Source organism: Nicotiana attenuata, chromosome 2, assembly GCF_001879085.1.
Source record: "Nicotiana attenuata strain UT chromosome 2, NIATTr2, whole genome shotgun sequence".
Taxonomy (NCBI): Eukaryota; Viridiplantae; Streptophyta; class Magnoliopsida; order Solanales; family Solanaceae; genus Nicotiana; species Nicotiana attenuata.
Window position 1 is genome coordinate 74,421,675 of NC_031990.1, and position 14,355 is coordinate 74,436,029.

General features: G+C 45.8%; 1 protein-coding gene across 1 annotated transcript; it reads right to left on the bottom strand.

The window, feature by feature from the left end:
• LOC109223039 (RNA-directed DNA polymerase homolog) lies at nucleotides 13,544-13,963 on the bottom strand (the record flags this gene model as incomplete). The annotated part of the gene is made up of 1 exon (XM_019387302.1): nucleotides 13,544-13,963. A coding segment is annotated over exon 1 (420 nt), but the record flags the coding sequence as incomplete, so codon positions are not given.

The following is a 14,355-nucleotide window of genomic DNA, read 5'->3' on the forward strand; positions in this document are numbered from 1 at the left end:
CCTAAAAGACGACGAGATCGAGTCCGTCTTACTGAAGAAGTTCGGGAAAACACTTTTGAAGGGGGCCATGATGTGGTATCACAGCCTAGCTCCCAACTCCATAGACTCATTTACCATGCTGGCAGACTCCTTCATAAAGGCACATGCCGGTGCCATCAAAGTAGCAATGAGGAAGTCTGACATGTTCAAGATCAAGCAGAGGGAGAACGAAATGCTGCGAGAGTTCGTATCTCGCTTCCAAACGGAATGAATGGAACTACCACCGTTCTCCGACGATTGGGCGGTGCAGTACTTCGCCTTGCGAATGGAACTACCACCGGTCTCCGATGACTGGGCGGTACAGGCCTTCACTCAAGGCCTGAATGAGCAGAGCTCAATAGCTTCAAGGCAGTTGAAAGAGAATCTGATCGAGTATCCCGCCGTAACTTGGTCGGACGTCCACAACCGATATCACACAAAGATCAGGGTCGATGATGATCAACTAGGAGCCCTTTCAGGCTTATTATACCCGAGTAGGCTTTTGACAAAGGAGCCAAAGCCAAATAAAAGGAAAGATATCAGCCATACACCGAAGGAGGAACGCCTCAAGGCGCAACCCACCTCGCAACGATCGATTGATCAACCGAGGATAGAATCCTCGGGGACTCATTAACAGAACCGGACTCGATGGATACACCGTGCCAACAGGGGCACCGCGCTTATCAGAATACAACTTTAATATCGATATATCGGATATCATTTTCGCCATCAGCGAAATCAGAGACACCAGATGGCCCAGGCCTATACAGTCGGATCCTTCCCAAAGGAATTATCACTTATTATGTGAATTTCATAATACACACGGCCATTGGACCGAAGATTGCCACCAGCTCCGAGAGGAAGTAGCCAGGATACTTAATAAAGGTCACCTCCGAGAATTTTTAAGCGGCCGGGCCAAAAATTTGTTCCGAGAATGAGAGGCGGCCAAGAAGAACGAAACAAACGAGCCACAACATGTTATCCACATGATATTGGGAGGCGTCGACGCTCCCCAGGAACCCGTGATGAGAAAGACAAAAATAATCATCACCAGAGAAAAGCGAACCCGGGGATACATACCCGAATATGCCCTCACATTCAGCGAAGAGGACTCCGAGACCTTGTCTCAACCTCATAACGACGCACTGGTAATCTCTTTCCTCGTGAATAAATTTTAAGTAAAATTTGTACTCGTGGATCCACGTAGCTCGGACTGCTAGACCAAATCGTACCCGCCACTTGAGTCCTCAACAGATTCAACATGGCAAGTGAAACAACTAAAGGAGACATCACCCTTCCAGTCATCGTGGCTGGCACGACCCAAAATGTCAAATTTCATGTCATCGAAGGAGACATGAGGTACAATACCTTTTTCGGACGATCATGGATACACTGCATGAGAGTAGTGCCATCCACCCTCCACCAAATGATGAAATTCCCAACAAAGGACGGGATTAAAACCGTCTACGGGGAACAACACGCGGCAAGAGAAATTTTTGCGGTGCACGGCGCGGCATCGACACCAATATCTCCACTCTCGAAAGAACCAAAGGGCAAGCAAACTACATTATCGGCTAAGCTCGATTAAATATAGTGAAGGATGGTACCGCGTCCTCATTACAAGCGATAGGGACATATCAGACCTCGGAACATCGCCGGCGCATCCCACGCTAAGGTGTAATCATCTCCCTTTGCATTTTATATTTCATACTAACCCTCATGCAGGCACCCGATCGAAACAACCAGAGCTCTTCCCAACCCAAAGGCCTTAAGTTTCGAAAGCATGCGTTGTAATCTTTTCCTTCGACTGGGTTTCATCCCAAGAATGGTTTTACCGTCAAGGTTTTTAATGAGGCAACATCTATATGCTACCTAAGGAAGGTCTAGAGAAATGTTCAACGTTTCTTTTGCAATCAACCTCGAACACTGGAGGGCATCCTCCCGGAAGATCATCCCCTCGGAAAAGACAAAAAACGCAAAATGGGGTCCCAATAAGAAAATGATGTACCGTGCCAAACGGTCGAATGAACCGTGTCCGCATAGCCGGGCCCCCGAGGGCGGAGACACATGTACTTGTGCCAAGCAATCAAAGAATACCTTTTGTCAAAGCATCTCATACTCCAAAGGAAACTCAACATTTTCGCCAAAACAACTCCTCCATCAAAAACGTCCTGAATACTCGGAGACTGGCGTCAACGATTTGGCATCCGCATGACCTCAGGGTTGAAACTCCAAATTCATAAGCCCTCTACGAGGCAGCGTGAAAATGATGAAACACCTCCAAGGCCAAAAGTGCCCCGAACACTCGGGGACTGGCGTCGAAATCTCAAAAATCGCATGACCTCAGGGTCGGAATCTCCGAAATTGTAAGCCCTCAATGTGGCAATACCGAGCTGCAGAGTAACGGCTCTTGAGCCAAAATAACCTCGACGACTCGGAGACTGTCGCTAATCGCCATTCAATAAAAAACCCGAGGCCATAAGACCCCGAGCGGGCAGACTCGGTCTAGTAAGACCTATATAAGGCAACAACAAAAACTATAAGACCACAAGCAAGGCATGAATCATACTTGTAGCAAGTATCCACAAAAACTGTAAGACCTCAAGCAAGGCATGAATCATACTTGTAGCAAGTATCCACAAAAGCTGTAAGACCTCAAGCAAGGCATGAATCATACTTGTGCCAAGTATCCACAAAAACTGTAAGACCTCAAGCAAGGCATGAATCATACTTGTACCAAGTATCAACAAAACTGTAAGACCTCAAGCAAGGCATGAATCATACTTGTACCAAGACCTCAAAGGCATGAAAATTTTATAGGACCTTCCTCCAAGCATAAACTCGATCCCAAAGTTTAGGCTATATATCGAACTTGTAAGATCCCTGAAAAGGCATACCCTCGATATAGACACCTAAACTACTACACTCGGGACCAAAAATGGCTCCGGCCAAGCACAAATGACTACGGTCATACGGCTGTACAAGCCAAATTAATGCGACTCGGGGACGCCCGACCGTCGTAACAAAATCATAGGCCATTACTTTGAATCTACTTTGAAAAGAACCGGTTAAACAGGCTACCCTCAACATAGGCAAAAGAATTTCGGCCATGTCATCTCCAAATCATAAGGCTTCGAGCTACTCAACCTCCGAGCCAAACCTCCCGAGGTGCTCGAACGTTGCCGCAAATGACTTGAAATTGAGGTTCTTCCAAAATCATTTGAAAAAGTCCTTAACGAGAGGAAAATAAAGCCAATAAAAGGTCTCTTCGACCCAAAGCGTAAGAGCCATTGCCGCCAGCTTACATTAAAAGGTCTCATCGGCCCAAAGTGCAAGAGCCATTATCGTCAGCTCACACTAACATGAAAACTTGAGGGTCAAATGAGCTCGAGTCGTAACCTGATTCGGAGACAGAACCCAAAATAGTTAACTACATATACCTCGAGGCAAAGCGTAAGAGCCATTGTCGCCAGCCTAATGAGCCTCAGGGCCACGCATATAAAAGATCGCTTCGATCAAAGGCGTAAGAGCCATTGTCGCTAGCCTATGCAAACATAAAAGCTTGAGGGCCAAACGAGCTCGAGTCGAAACCCGACTTGGAGACTAAACCCAAAATAGTTGAGCAAAAGCATAAGAGCTGAAACGCCAGCTTATACTAAAGGTCGCATCGATCGAGCGCGTAAGAGCCCCCGGACCAGCCTAATGAGCCCCAGGGCCATATCACAAATCTAACAGTTATCACCGACTCTGAGACCAGTTCACCTGGCCATATGCGAGACAGAAAGGGGTACAGAAGAAGTAAAGCCACAAGGTTTTCTTTTATACGCATACGCGAAAAAGCACATTCTCCATATACAAACATGCTCTGGAAATGCTACGTACAAATGGCAAAATCTACGTCCTACCACTGGGAGCTACGGCCTAGCGGCCTCATCTTCACTCTCCTCGGTGTCGGACAGGAGTAACCGAGCATCACGCTCGTCCGCCCTCGCTCGCGCTAACTCTTCCGAGAGGACAAAACCCCTAGCGCGGATCTCCTCGAGAATCTTTTTTCGAGACTTGCAACGAGCATATTATTTGATCCTCTCTTCAAGATCGAGGACCCTCTTCAACTCGGCTTGAGCATCGGTAGATTCCTTCAAATAAATCGCCATCTCCTGATCAGCCTTAGTTCGGCTCAGTACTGCTCCGGTTCGGGCATCAACCATCTCAGCCCTAACCTTTGAAAGCTCGGATTTGAGCTTCGTGATCATATTCGCTTGAACTAAAGCATTATCACGAGCTTAGCAGAGTTGAACCTCGAAGGCAGGAACTTTAGCCAAGGCATCCTTCTCCTCTGAAGCCTGAACCTTCGCCCGAGCTCTTAGCTCATCACAGTCATTCTTGATTCGCTAGGCTTCATCCCGAAGACATTCTAGGGCCTCCGTCTTTTCCTGCAACTGGAATAAACGAAGTGTTAGCCTCAGAAGCTGAAAGGTGGAACACATACGCACCCGGGATGGAAAGTTACCTGCTCCATCAAGTAGCTCTTGTAATTCAAGCTCCGGCACACCTCATATCGCAAGTGTGCCAGCTCGACTTCCTTTTCCTCGCAAAGGAGCCTAAGGGGTCTATCCTCATCTGGAGCTTTCTGGAGCCTAGCTCCATGACGGAGCAGCTCCGACCTAAGCCTGTCCAAGGCCTGCAGAAGAAAACTCGATAAGGAAAGAAAGACGCGGGATTCAAAAGGCCTATGTCGAAACTCACCGCGAATTGAAGCCGACAGACTTCCTCGAAGGCCGAGGGCAAATTTGTTAATCTAGTCCCCTGCCCTAGAAGAAGCAACTTTGGTCGAGGCACGATCGCTCTGATAAACCACCTTTCCAGAACCAGGAACTTCGGGCGCGATAGGCTTAAATGTTGTTTCCGTCTCGAAGCTCCGGCCCTGTTTCGCCTTACTCTGAGCGCCATCACCCTGCGAATGCATATCCTAATTATTTCTGTCATTCTTTAGCCCGGGAGCTGGCAACCCCTCCCCCTCTCCGGAGGAGCACGACCTCGCCTCAGGAGACTCTTCAATGCCTACGGCAGCAAGATTAATACGCAGAAAGGGAAAATGCCTCTCCAAATAAACAAAGGGTAAGGAAAAGGTAGTGCAAACACACACCGTGATGTTTTGCTTCCCATCTGCCCCGGGATACAGCTCTGCCACCTACGCTCGTCACAAGTCGAGTGGGTCGCCAACTTCCAGACCCAACCAGGCAGATATGAAACATCGCCCGGCGCCCATGAAATCGCTACAGAAAAGGAAAAAATCCAAGGAATGAAGTGCCACTCCAGGACAGGGTAGGAGAGTGAGCAGCAGTGTATAGTACGAACACTCTCCCGAGCAGTGGTGTAGAGTCCAAACATCCTTCTAGATCGGAAGAAGTCGGCCGCCCTTGTATCATCACCTCGAGCCAATAACAACAGCAGCAACAGGCGTAGAGCAACAACAATAGCGACAAGACGGTATGATCTCGCTCGACAAGGGGAAGCTCAGGCTGAAGGCAACCACATACCCGATGAAAATGCTGCCATACAACCATAAGGCTGTAAACCCCAAACATGGTGGTTAGCAATGAAGGAAGATAGTAAGAAGTAAGGGATGAATGAATAGAGAAAGTCACTTGGATAAAGAGATAGTGCCGGAATGCCCCCATTTATAAGGGGTGATAATGGCCATCAATGCCTTTGAAAGACGGATCGGCAGGTGCAATCAATGCGTTCATGAAAAACTGAATCAATGGCGGTACTGTCACTTTGAAGAATGGGAATCGATAGTGCATTGAATGACGCCGAAAAGACAAGTCCATGGGATGTCCCGGTTACCGTGAAGGCCCACATCATAGGTTGCGTCACCGGTATGATGTCATTGCGGAAATCCCGAAGAGTTCGATGTCAAAATCGCTTCCCATTGCTTCATTCTAGGAAATGCGAAGACTATCTGTATACGGTGAAATCGGAGAGTCCAATTTCCCGTCATGAAGGCATTCCAGAAGATCATCTTGAAGCCTCGAGGCCGCAAAGCTGTGACCAAGTTCCCTCCCTCGAGGCTCATCGACGCCTGGCCTAGAGGCATTATTGACCATGGCAAGGGTAAAGACGGTGAGTTCCCAAGATGCGCGGCTATGTCTTACAAAGCCTAGCCGGCCTACTCTGAATGGCCTACTCTGAACCCGAATCAGGGTGTCATGTCTAGCCGTCCCATCTCCATATCTTTACAATTAATGTATTTTATACCGTGTAGGGATACCCCTTCTATATAAAAGGGATCATTGTCATTTAGTAAAGGGCTGTTGTAGTTCCAATTGTTCACACGAAATATACAACAACTCTCTCTCCTTTCTTTCTAACATACTCTCTCGATATTGTTGCTCTTATTTATTACTTTCATACTTGTTCTTCATTTATTGCTTATCATTTGTCATAAAGAGCTTTTGCTGATTATTTTACAACTGTTAGCCCTTCCCCGATTACGCTTAATAGCTCGAGCCCGAGCCCAGGAACCGACCTCGAGACCCCGTATCGGTCAGTCCGAGGCCCCGATTGGTCAGCTCATCGGTTCGATTGTAACTCTATTTTAGCTTGCATTTGGTCTCTAACTTCTTACAAATATCATGATCTTCTTAAACAACTAGCATAAAAATAGATCACTTATTTTTAGAGTCCCATCAACAAATTTAATTATTATTACCATTTTCACGGTAAACACTTTATGATATTACTCAAAGGCAAAATGGTCTTATGACAATCTGAAAGATTTTATTAACGTACTTTTCATGCATTGCATTCATGTACATTGACCCATGACCAAATGGCATTATATACGTGTATATATGTATGTGTATATATGTATATGGGATATGGGAAAGGTTATGGCATTATATACGCACCACCACCTGATCAGCTGGTATACGTTAATGATTCTGCCCACAGTGGCCGATATGATATGGGGATGCCCTCAGAGGCTGATGATGTTATGAAACATGTACCTATGCACGACATGACATTCATACGCATATGCATGACCCTAAAAGTATTTCATGATTTACAGAGTTATCCAGACTTGCAGGTTGAGTCAATTACTCTATATTTCTTCCATGTCTGTTATGTACTTATTTATGTGCCTTACTTACTCGGTACATTTTTTGTACTGACGGCCCTTTTGCCTGGGGACGCTGCGTTTCAGCGCGCAGGTCCCGATAGACAGGTCGAGAGCCCTTCAAGTAGGCTATAAGCTCATCGGACGATGTTGGTGCGCTCTATTTGCTTCAGAGTTGCATTGGTTAGTATGATTTAGACGTGTATTGTTTAGCATGGAGGAACTCTGTCCCTGCCTTTATGACATTTATGTACTCTTAGAGGCTTGTAGACATATGTCGTGTACGTGAAAGATTGTACGGCCTTGTAGGCCTATGTTTTGAGTTTATAAATGATCATCTTAGCCTATTAGGCCCGTATGTCACGTGTATATGATGATGTAATAAGAGAGATATGTTACGTTGGTACTCGGTTGAGTAAGCTACCGGGTGCCCGTCGCGGCCCATCGGTTTAGGTCGTTGATGAAGTCCAAATCCACTACTAAAAAGTAAATGGACACGGTCGCATGCAATATAATATACCCAACTATGAGTCTGGGTCGAATCCCACAGAGAACAATATGTAGGCGATTAGGAATGTAAGAGAATTATCACTTGTTATGCAGTGCCAAACACTTAGAATTGATTTGAGAAAATATTTATAACTAAATGCGGAAATGTAAACTACCCTAGAATGCAAGTAAAATGATCAATGGCTACAAGTATGGTTGCATCGGGAATTGCACTCAAGTAATGATCCAATGTATTTCATGATTTAACAAATATGAGCGAGTTTATGTTAATTAGCCACGGATAATAATTCTTAATTAGCTTCTTCCAAAGACTAACAAGACTTCCTAATTGAATTATCCCTAAAATAATTAAGAGATTAAGCACACCCGGATATGGCTACAAGTAGTTCAATCCTATCCCTAGGTAGAATCTATAAAATGAGGGTTAAAGCTTCAAGTTCTTGTTAATTAATCTTTTCCAACCGCAAATTATCATTTCCAAAATTAATTCGGAGTTAATGGGCGAGTCCTAGGGTTATCTAATCCCTTTGGAAACATTAAAGAATAAGAATAATTAAAGAAACAACAACTCACTTCATAAATAAATGAAAATCATTCAATACGTAAGCACAACAAGGTATTTAATCCACACTTTAATTATGAATATTTCGATAAACAAGATTCAATTATTGGAAATAAATACTACACACTTAAATATTCAATACAAAGCAAGGAAATGAAGAAATAAACATAAATGGGTAAGAAATTCTTAACCACAAGCGTGAAATCTTCAAAACCCAAGTGTGTGTGCAAAACCCTAGCTTCCTGTCACGACCCCAGTTCACCCTCCATGAACATGTCGTGATGGCACCTAGTTCCTACAACTAGGTAAGCCTAACAGTGCGGAATAACAAGTTAACATTTGCGGAATAATAAATTAAAATTGAACATACGGAAATAACAACTGAATATAAGGCCACTCAGCCTATGCAACTCAAAATATGCGGAAGTCTGCAACTAAATCCCAAAACCCGGAAACTCACGGGGAACACATGCTACTAGAATGTAGTAAACTGCTCTACACCAGAATGTCTAATCAACATGAAAGGAAAGAAAAGGGACTATTTGCTAAAGCCGGAATAGAGTAGAGACTCCTGGTCTGCGAACGTAGCAGATATACCTCAAGTCTCAGCTAGGACTCTCCACCACGAGGATGATACATCTGGGAGGAAGTACCTGGATCTGCACATGAAAAACATGCGCAGGAAGGGCATGAGTACACCACAGCGGTACTCAGTAAGTGCCAAGCCTAACCTCGGTTGGGTAGTGACGAGGAAGGTCAGGGCCCTACTGAGATAACATAATAAATAATGAGATAACAGAAATAGTTTAAATAAAGTCTACAGCGAGAATCAAAACCAGGTAAATAAGGAAGAACAGTAATAGAAAGCAAAGGTAACAATACATGGAAAACTGCCCTCACAAGGAATAGTAGCCGGGGGATCTTTTGGTATCCCGAGGATCTCTTGGTATGCTTATCATCAACACTAGGGATCTCTCGGTATCCCGAGGATCTCTTAGTATCCTCAATAAGTAAGTCGGGGATCTCTTGGTATCCCAATATATATATATATAAACACATGTGCCAGGGATCTCTTGGTATCCCGCACCCTCAGTCCAGAATATCTCAAGTACAAGGGATCTCCCGGGAAGCCGTCCCGTAGTCCCAAATTAAACACACAACAACAACGATTCCTAAATCTCGGAAGAATGCTAAAAATCACGACACGAAGTAGTAAATTATAGCCTAACATGCTTCACAGAGTACAAATAGCACATTTAAAGAAAATAAGCAGGTAAGTCAGCTAAACATGAGCCTCTAAGCTAGCACAGGTACAAACTTACAGTTAAAAGGAACAAGTAAACAAGAAAGCTCAATTTAAATACTTCATGTAGAAACAGATTTACAACAACTAGCTCAAGTACGCGCTTGTCACCACACGTACGGGGCATTCAAATATTAAAGATCATATCCAAGATCCCCTACACAAGGTTAGACAAGCCACTTACCTCGAACCGGCTCAATATCAACTAGATATCACGCTCTTGCCACGAGTATCCGACTCCAAATGGCTCAAATCTATTCAATTCAATTACATATTGTAAATAACATCGCAAACACTTGGTTTTGCTAATAAGTTCAAAGCTACGGTGTAAAATTAGGTGAAATGACCAAAATGCCCTCCAGGCCAACGCCCCGTAATCAAATAATTTTTTCACATTTTCAGAACCCTCGTACTCTCACGAGTCTAACCATATAAAAATCTCCCAAATCGGAGGTCAAATGCCCCCTCAAAACCCAATAGTTTGGTCTACGAACTTTCACCCAATTTTCATTCAAAATCCGAAATTTAAAGGTGAAATCGTCATTAGATTAGTGGGTATTAAGCATAAGAGAGTAGAGAATCATTACCCAATCGTTGCTCTTGAGAACCCCTCGAAATTTCTCCCAAATCCGAGCTCTCTAGCTTGAGTTTTGTTAAAAATGGCTAACCCTCGTTTTTGAAATGTTAAATACTGTCCAGACACTCAATGCATCGCGAACGCGGAGATTAGATCGCGTTCGCGGAGAAGAGTGATGGAAGATGTCAGATATGCTCTTCGCGATCGCGAGGAGTAGGATGCGAACGCGAAGGCCTGGGATTTTTAAAGCTACGCGAACGCGTGGCCTGTAACGCGATCGTGATTAAGGAAAAATGCTGAGGTCCACAAATTGTTCTACGCGAACGCGTGCAAGGGTTCGCGAACGCGAAGAACTGACTGGCATAGGTACGCGAACGCGATGAATAAACTGGCCTCCCTCCAAGATTACACTATGCGAACGCGAGAGGGAGGCCGCGGTCGCGAAGAGGAAAAGTATGCAACAGCTGAGTTCAGTTTTCTGCAATATTTTCCAACTCCAAAGTGCTCCGTTGAGCACCCGGAATACACTCGAGGCCCCCGGGAACTCAACCAAACCTACAGACATATCCCATAACATCATTCAAACTTATACCAATCCTTAAACCACCTAAAACAACGTCGGAAACACGAATTAATCAAGGATTCAAGCCTAAGAACTTCAAATTCCAACCAAACACGCTTTCGATCAAAAACCTACCCGAACCTCGTCCGAATGACCTGAAATTTTGCACACACATCCCAAATGACATGACGGAACTACTGCAACCTCCGGATTTCCAATTCGACCCTCGGATCAAAAACTCACTATCGGACCGGAAACTTCAAAAATTCAAACTTTGGCATTTCAAGCCTAAATGAGCTACGAGCCTCCAAAATACATTCCGAACATGCTCCCAACCCCGAAATCACCTAACGGAGCTAACGGAACCATCAGATTTCCATTCCGAGGTCGTCTTCACGCTGTTCTGATTACGGACCATTTTTCAACTCTTAAGCTCTCATTTAGGGACTAAGTGTCCCAAAACTCTCCAAAACTCAACACCGAACGTCCCGGCAAACCAAAATAGCGGAAATGAACTTAGGGGAAACAGTTAACGGGGGGATCGGGGCATAATTTCCAAAAACGACCGGCCGGGTCGTTACATCCTCCTACACTTAAACATTCGTTCGTCCTCGAACGAGCATAGAGAACATACCTGAAGTAGTGAAGAGATGAGGGTACTGGCTGCGCATATCCTGCTCGGTCTCCCAAGTCGCCTCCTCGGCCGGCTGACCCCGACACTGAACCTTCACTGAAGCGATGTTCTTTGACCTCAACTTCTTGACCTGAGTGTCCAAAATAGCCACTGGCTCCTCAACATAGGATAGATCCTTGTCCAGCTGGAATGAACTGAAATCCATCACATGCGACGGATCCCCGTGATATCTCCGGAGCATCGAAACATGAAATACCGGATGAACTCCGGCCAAACTGGGAGGTAAGGCAAGCTCATAGGCAACCTCCCCAACTCGCCTCAAGATCTCAAAAGGGCCAATAAACCTCGGACTCAACTTTCCTTTCTTCCCAAACAGCATGACACCTTTCATAGGCGAGACCCGAAGCAGAACCCGCTCACCAACCATATACGAAACATCACAGACCTTCCTGTACGCGTAACTCTTCTGCCTGGACTGGGCTGTACGGAGTCTATCCTGAATCACCTTAACCTTCTCCAATGCATCCTGAACCATCTCTGTGCCCAATAGCCTGGCCTCGCCCGGCTCAAACCAACCCACCGGAGATCTGCACCTCCTACCATATAAAGCCTCATACGGCGCCATCTGAATGCTGGACTGATAGCTGTTATTGTAAGCAAACTCCGCCAGTGGCAAGAAATGATCCCAAGATCCTCCGAACTCAATCACACACGCACGGAGCATATCCTCAAGAATCTGGATAGTGCGCTCACTGTCCGTCTGTCTGGGTGAAATGCTGTGCTCAACCTCCCTCCGAAGTGCTAACGTCCGCGCCAACGGCGTCTCCAGGAATCGCGATGTAACATGAGTACCTCTGTCTTGAAATGATAGAAACTGGAATGCCATGCCAAACGGACGATCTCCCTGATATAAATCTCCGTCAACCGCTGCCGATGAATAAGTGGTACACACAGGAATTAAATGAGCTAGACTTGGTCAGCCGGTCCATCAATTAACCCAGAATGAATCAAACTTCTTCAGGGGTCCGTGAAGTCCAGATAACAAAACCATGGTGATGCGCGTCCCATTGTCCACTCCGAATCTCTATCTGCTGGAGCAACCCATTCCGGGCGCTGGTGCTCATACTTCACCTGCTGGCTTTGAGGCATTAACACGATAGACAACATATCCTTCTTCATCCGCCTCTCACCAAGTAGTGTCTGCCTTCAGGTCCTGATACATCTCGCGTCACCCGATGGATGGAATACCGCGAACTATGGGCCCGTCCTGCTAGAATCCTATCTCGTGAAGACCATCAACAGTTTGGGTCACACACAATCCGGCCCTGCATCCTCAATACTTCCATCATCTCCAATGGTCACATCTGGCATCCCCAGCGCTGGAATCCTGTCGTTGAAGACAAGCAAATGAGGGTCATCATACTGCGCTCCCGTGATACGGTCAAATGGAAGACCGATGAAACACACAGGCAGAACCCGACTGGGCTCTCCGAAAGATCCAATCTCACGAAGCTGGCTGGCTATTGGCCTGAACATCCATCGCGCCATAGCCTCTCTGGAAGCTATTAAATATGCCAAAACTCCCCAAACTCTCCGCCCGGACTCAACGGCATCCGCCACCACATTGCCTGTGCCGAGTGATATAGGAATAGTGAATGTCCATAATTCCTGCAGCAGCTCTAACCACCTCCTCTGAACGCATATTGAATCCTTTGCTTGTACAGGCCTGCAAAACTCCATGATCAGTATAGATGCTCAAAGGCACTCCCATATAAATAAGACGCCATGATCTTCAAGGCATGAACAATGGCAGCTAACTCAAGGTCTAGACAGGGTAATTCTTTCAGTATCTTACAAAGCTGTCTGGACGGTAGGCAATCACCCACCGTCCTACATCAACACGCTCAGGCAACTCTCGAGGCGTCAAAATAGACAGTAAAGACCCCGAACCGTAGGCAACATCAAAATAGGGGCCTTGTAGTCACAAATCTGTCTTGAGCTTCTGAAAGCTCGCCTCACACTCCTCTGTCCACTGAAATGGGGCACCCTTCTGGGTCAATCTAGTCATAGGGGCAGCAATCGATGAAAATCCCTCCACGAAACGACGGTAGCAACCCGCCAAGCCAAGGAAGCTGCGAATCTCTGTAGCTGAGGACGGCCTGGGCCAATTCTGCACGGCCTCTACCTTCCTCGGATCCACCCGAATACTCTCACTAGAAATCACATGGCCTAAGAATGCCACAAAACTCAGCCAAAACTCACATTTTGAGAACTTTGCATATAACTTTTTCTCCCTCAAGGTCTGTAGCACGGTCCTCAGATGCTGCTCATGATCTTCCCGACTCCGGGAATACACCAGAATATCATCAATAAAAACAATCACGAATGAGTCAAGATATGGCCTGAACACACTGTGCATCAAATTCATGAAAACTGCAGGGGCATTGGTCAGCCCAAATGACATAACAAGGAACTCGTAATGGCCATATCGAGTCCTGAAGGCAGTCTTCGGGATATTTGGCTCCCGAATCTTCAACTGATGGTAACCTGAGCGCAAGTCGATCTTAGAAAACACCTGTGCGCCCTGAAGCTGGTCAAACAGATCATCAATGCGAGGCAAAGGATAACGGTTCTTCACTGTAACCTTGTTCAACTGGCGGTAGTCAATACACATGCGCATAGAACCATCCTTTTTCTTCACAAACAAGACATGAGCACCCCACGGTGACACACTGGGTCGAATAAAACCCTTACCAAGCAATTCCTGCAACTGATCCTTCAACTCAGGAGGAGCCATACGATACGGAGGATGGAAATGGGCTGAGTGCCCGGCAACAGATCAATCCCAAAATCAATGTCCCTATCAGGCGGCATGCCTGGAAGATCAGCTGGAAATACATCGAGATAATCCCGTACCACTGGAACAGAATCAACAGAAGGGGTATCAACACTAACATCTCTCACATAAGCCAAATACGCGGCACACCCCTTCTCAACCATGCGATGAGCTTTAAGAAAAGAGATAGCTCTACTGGAAGTGTGATCTAAAGTACCACTCCACTCAAT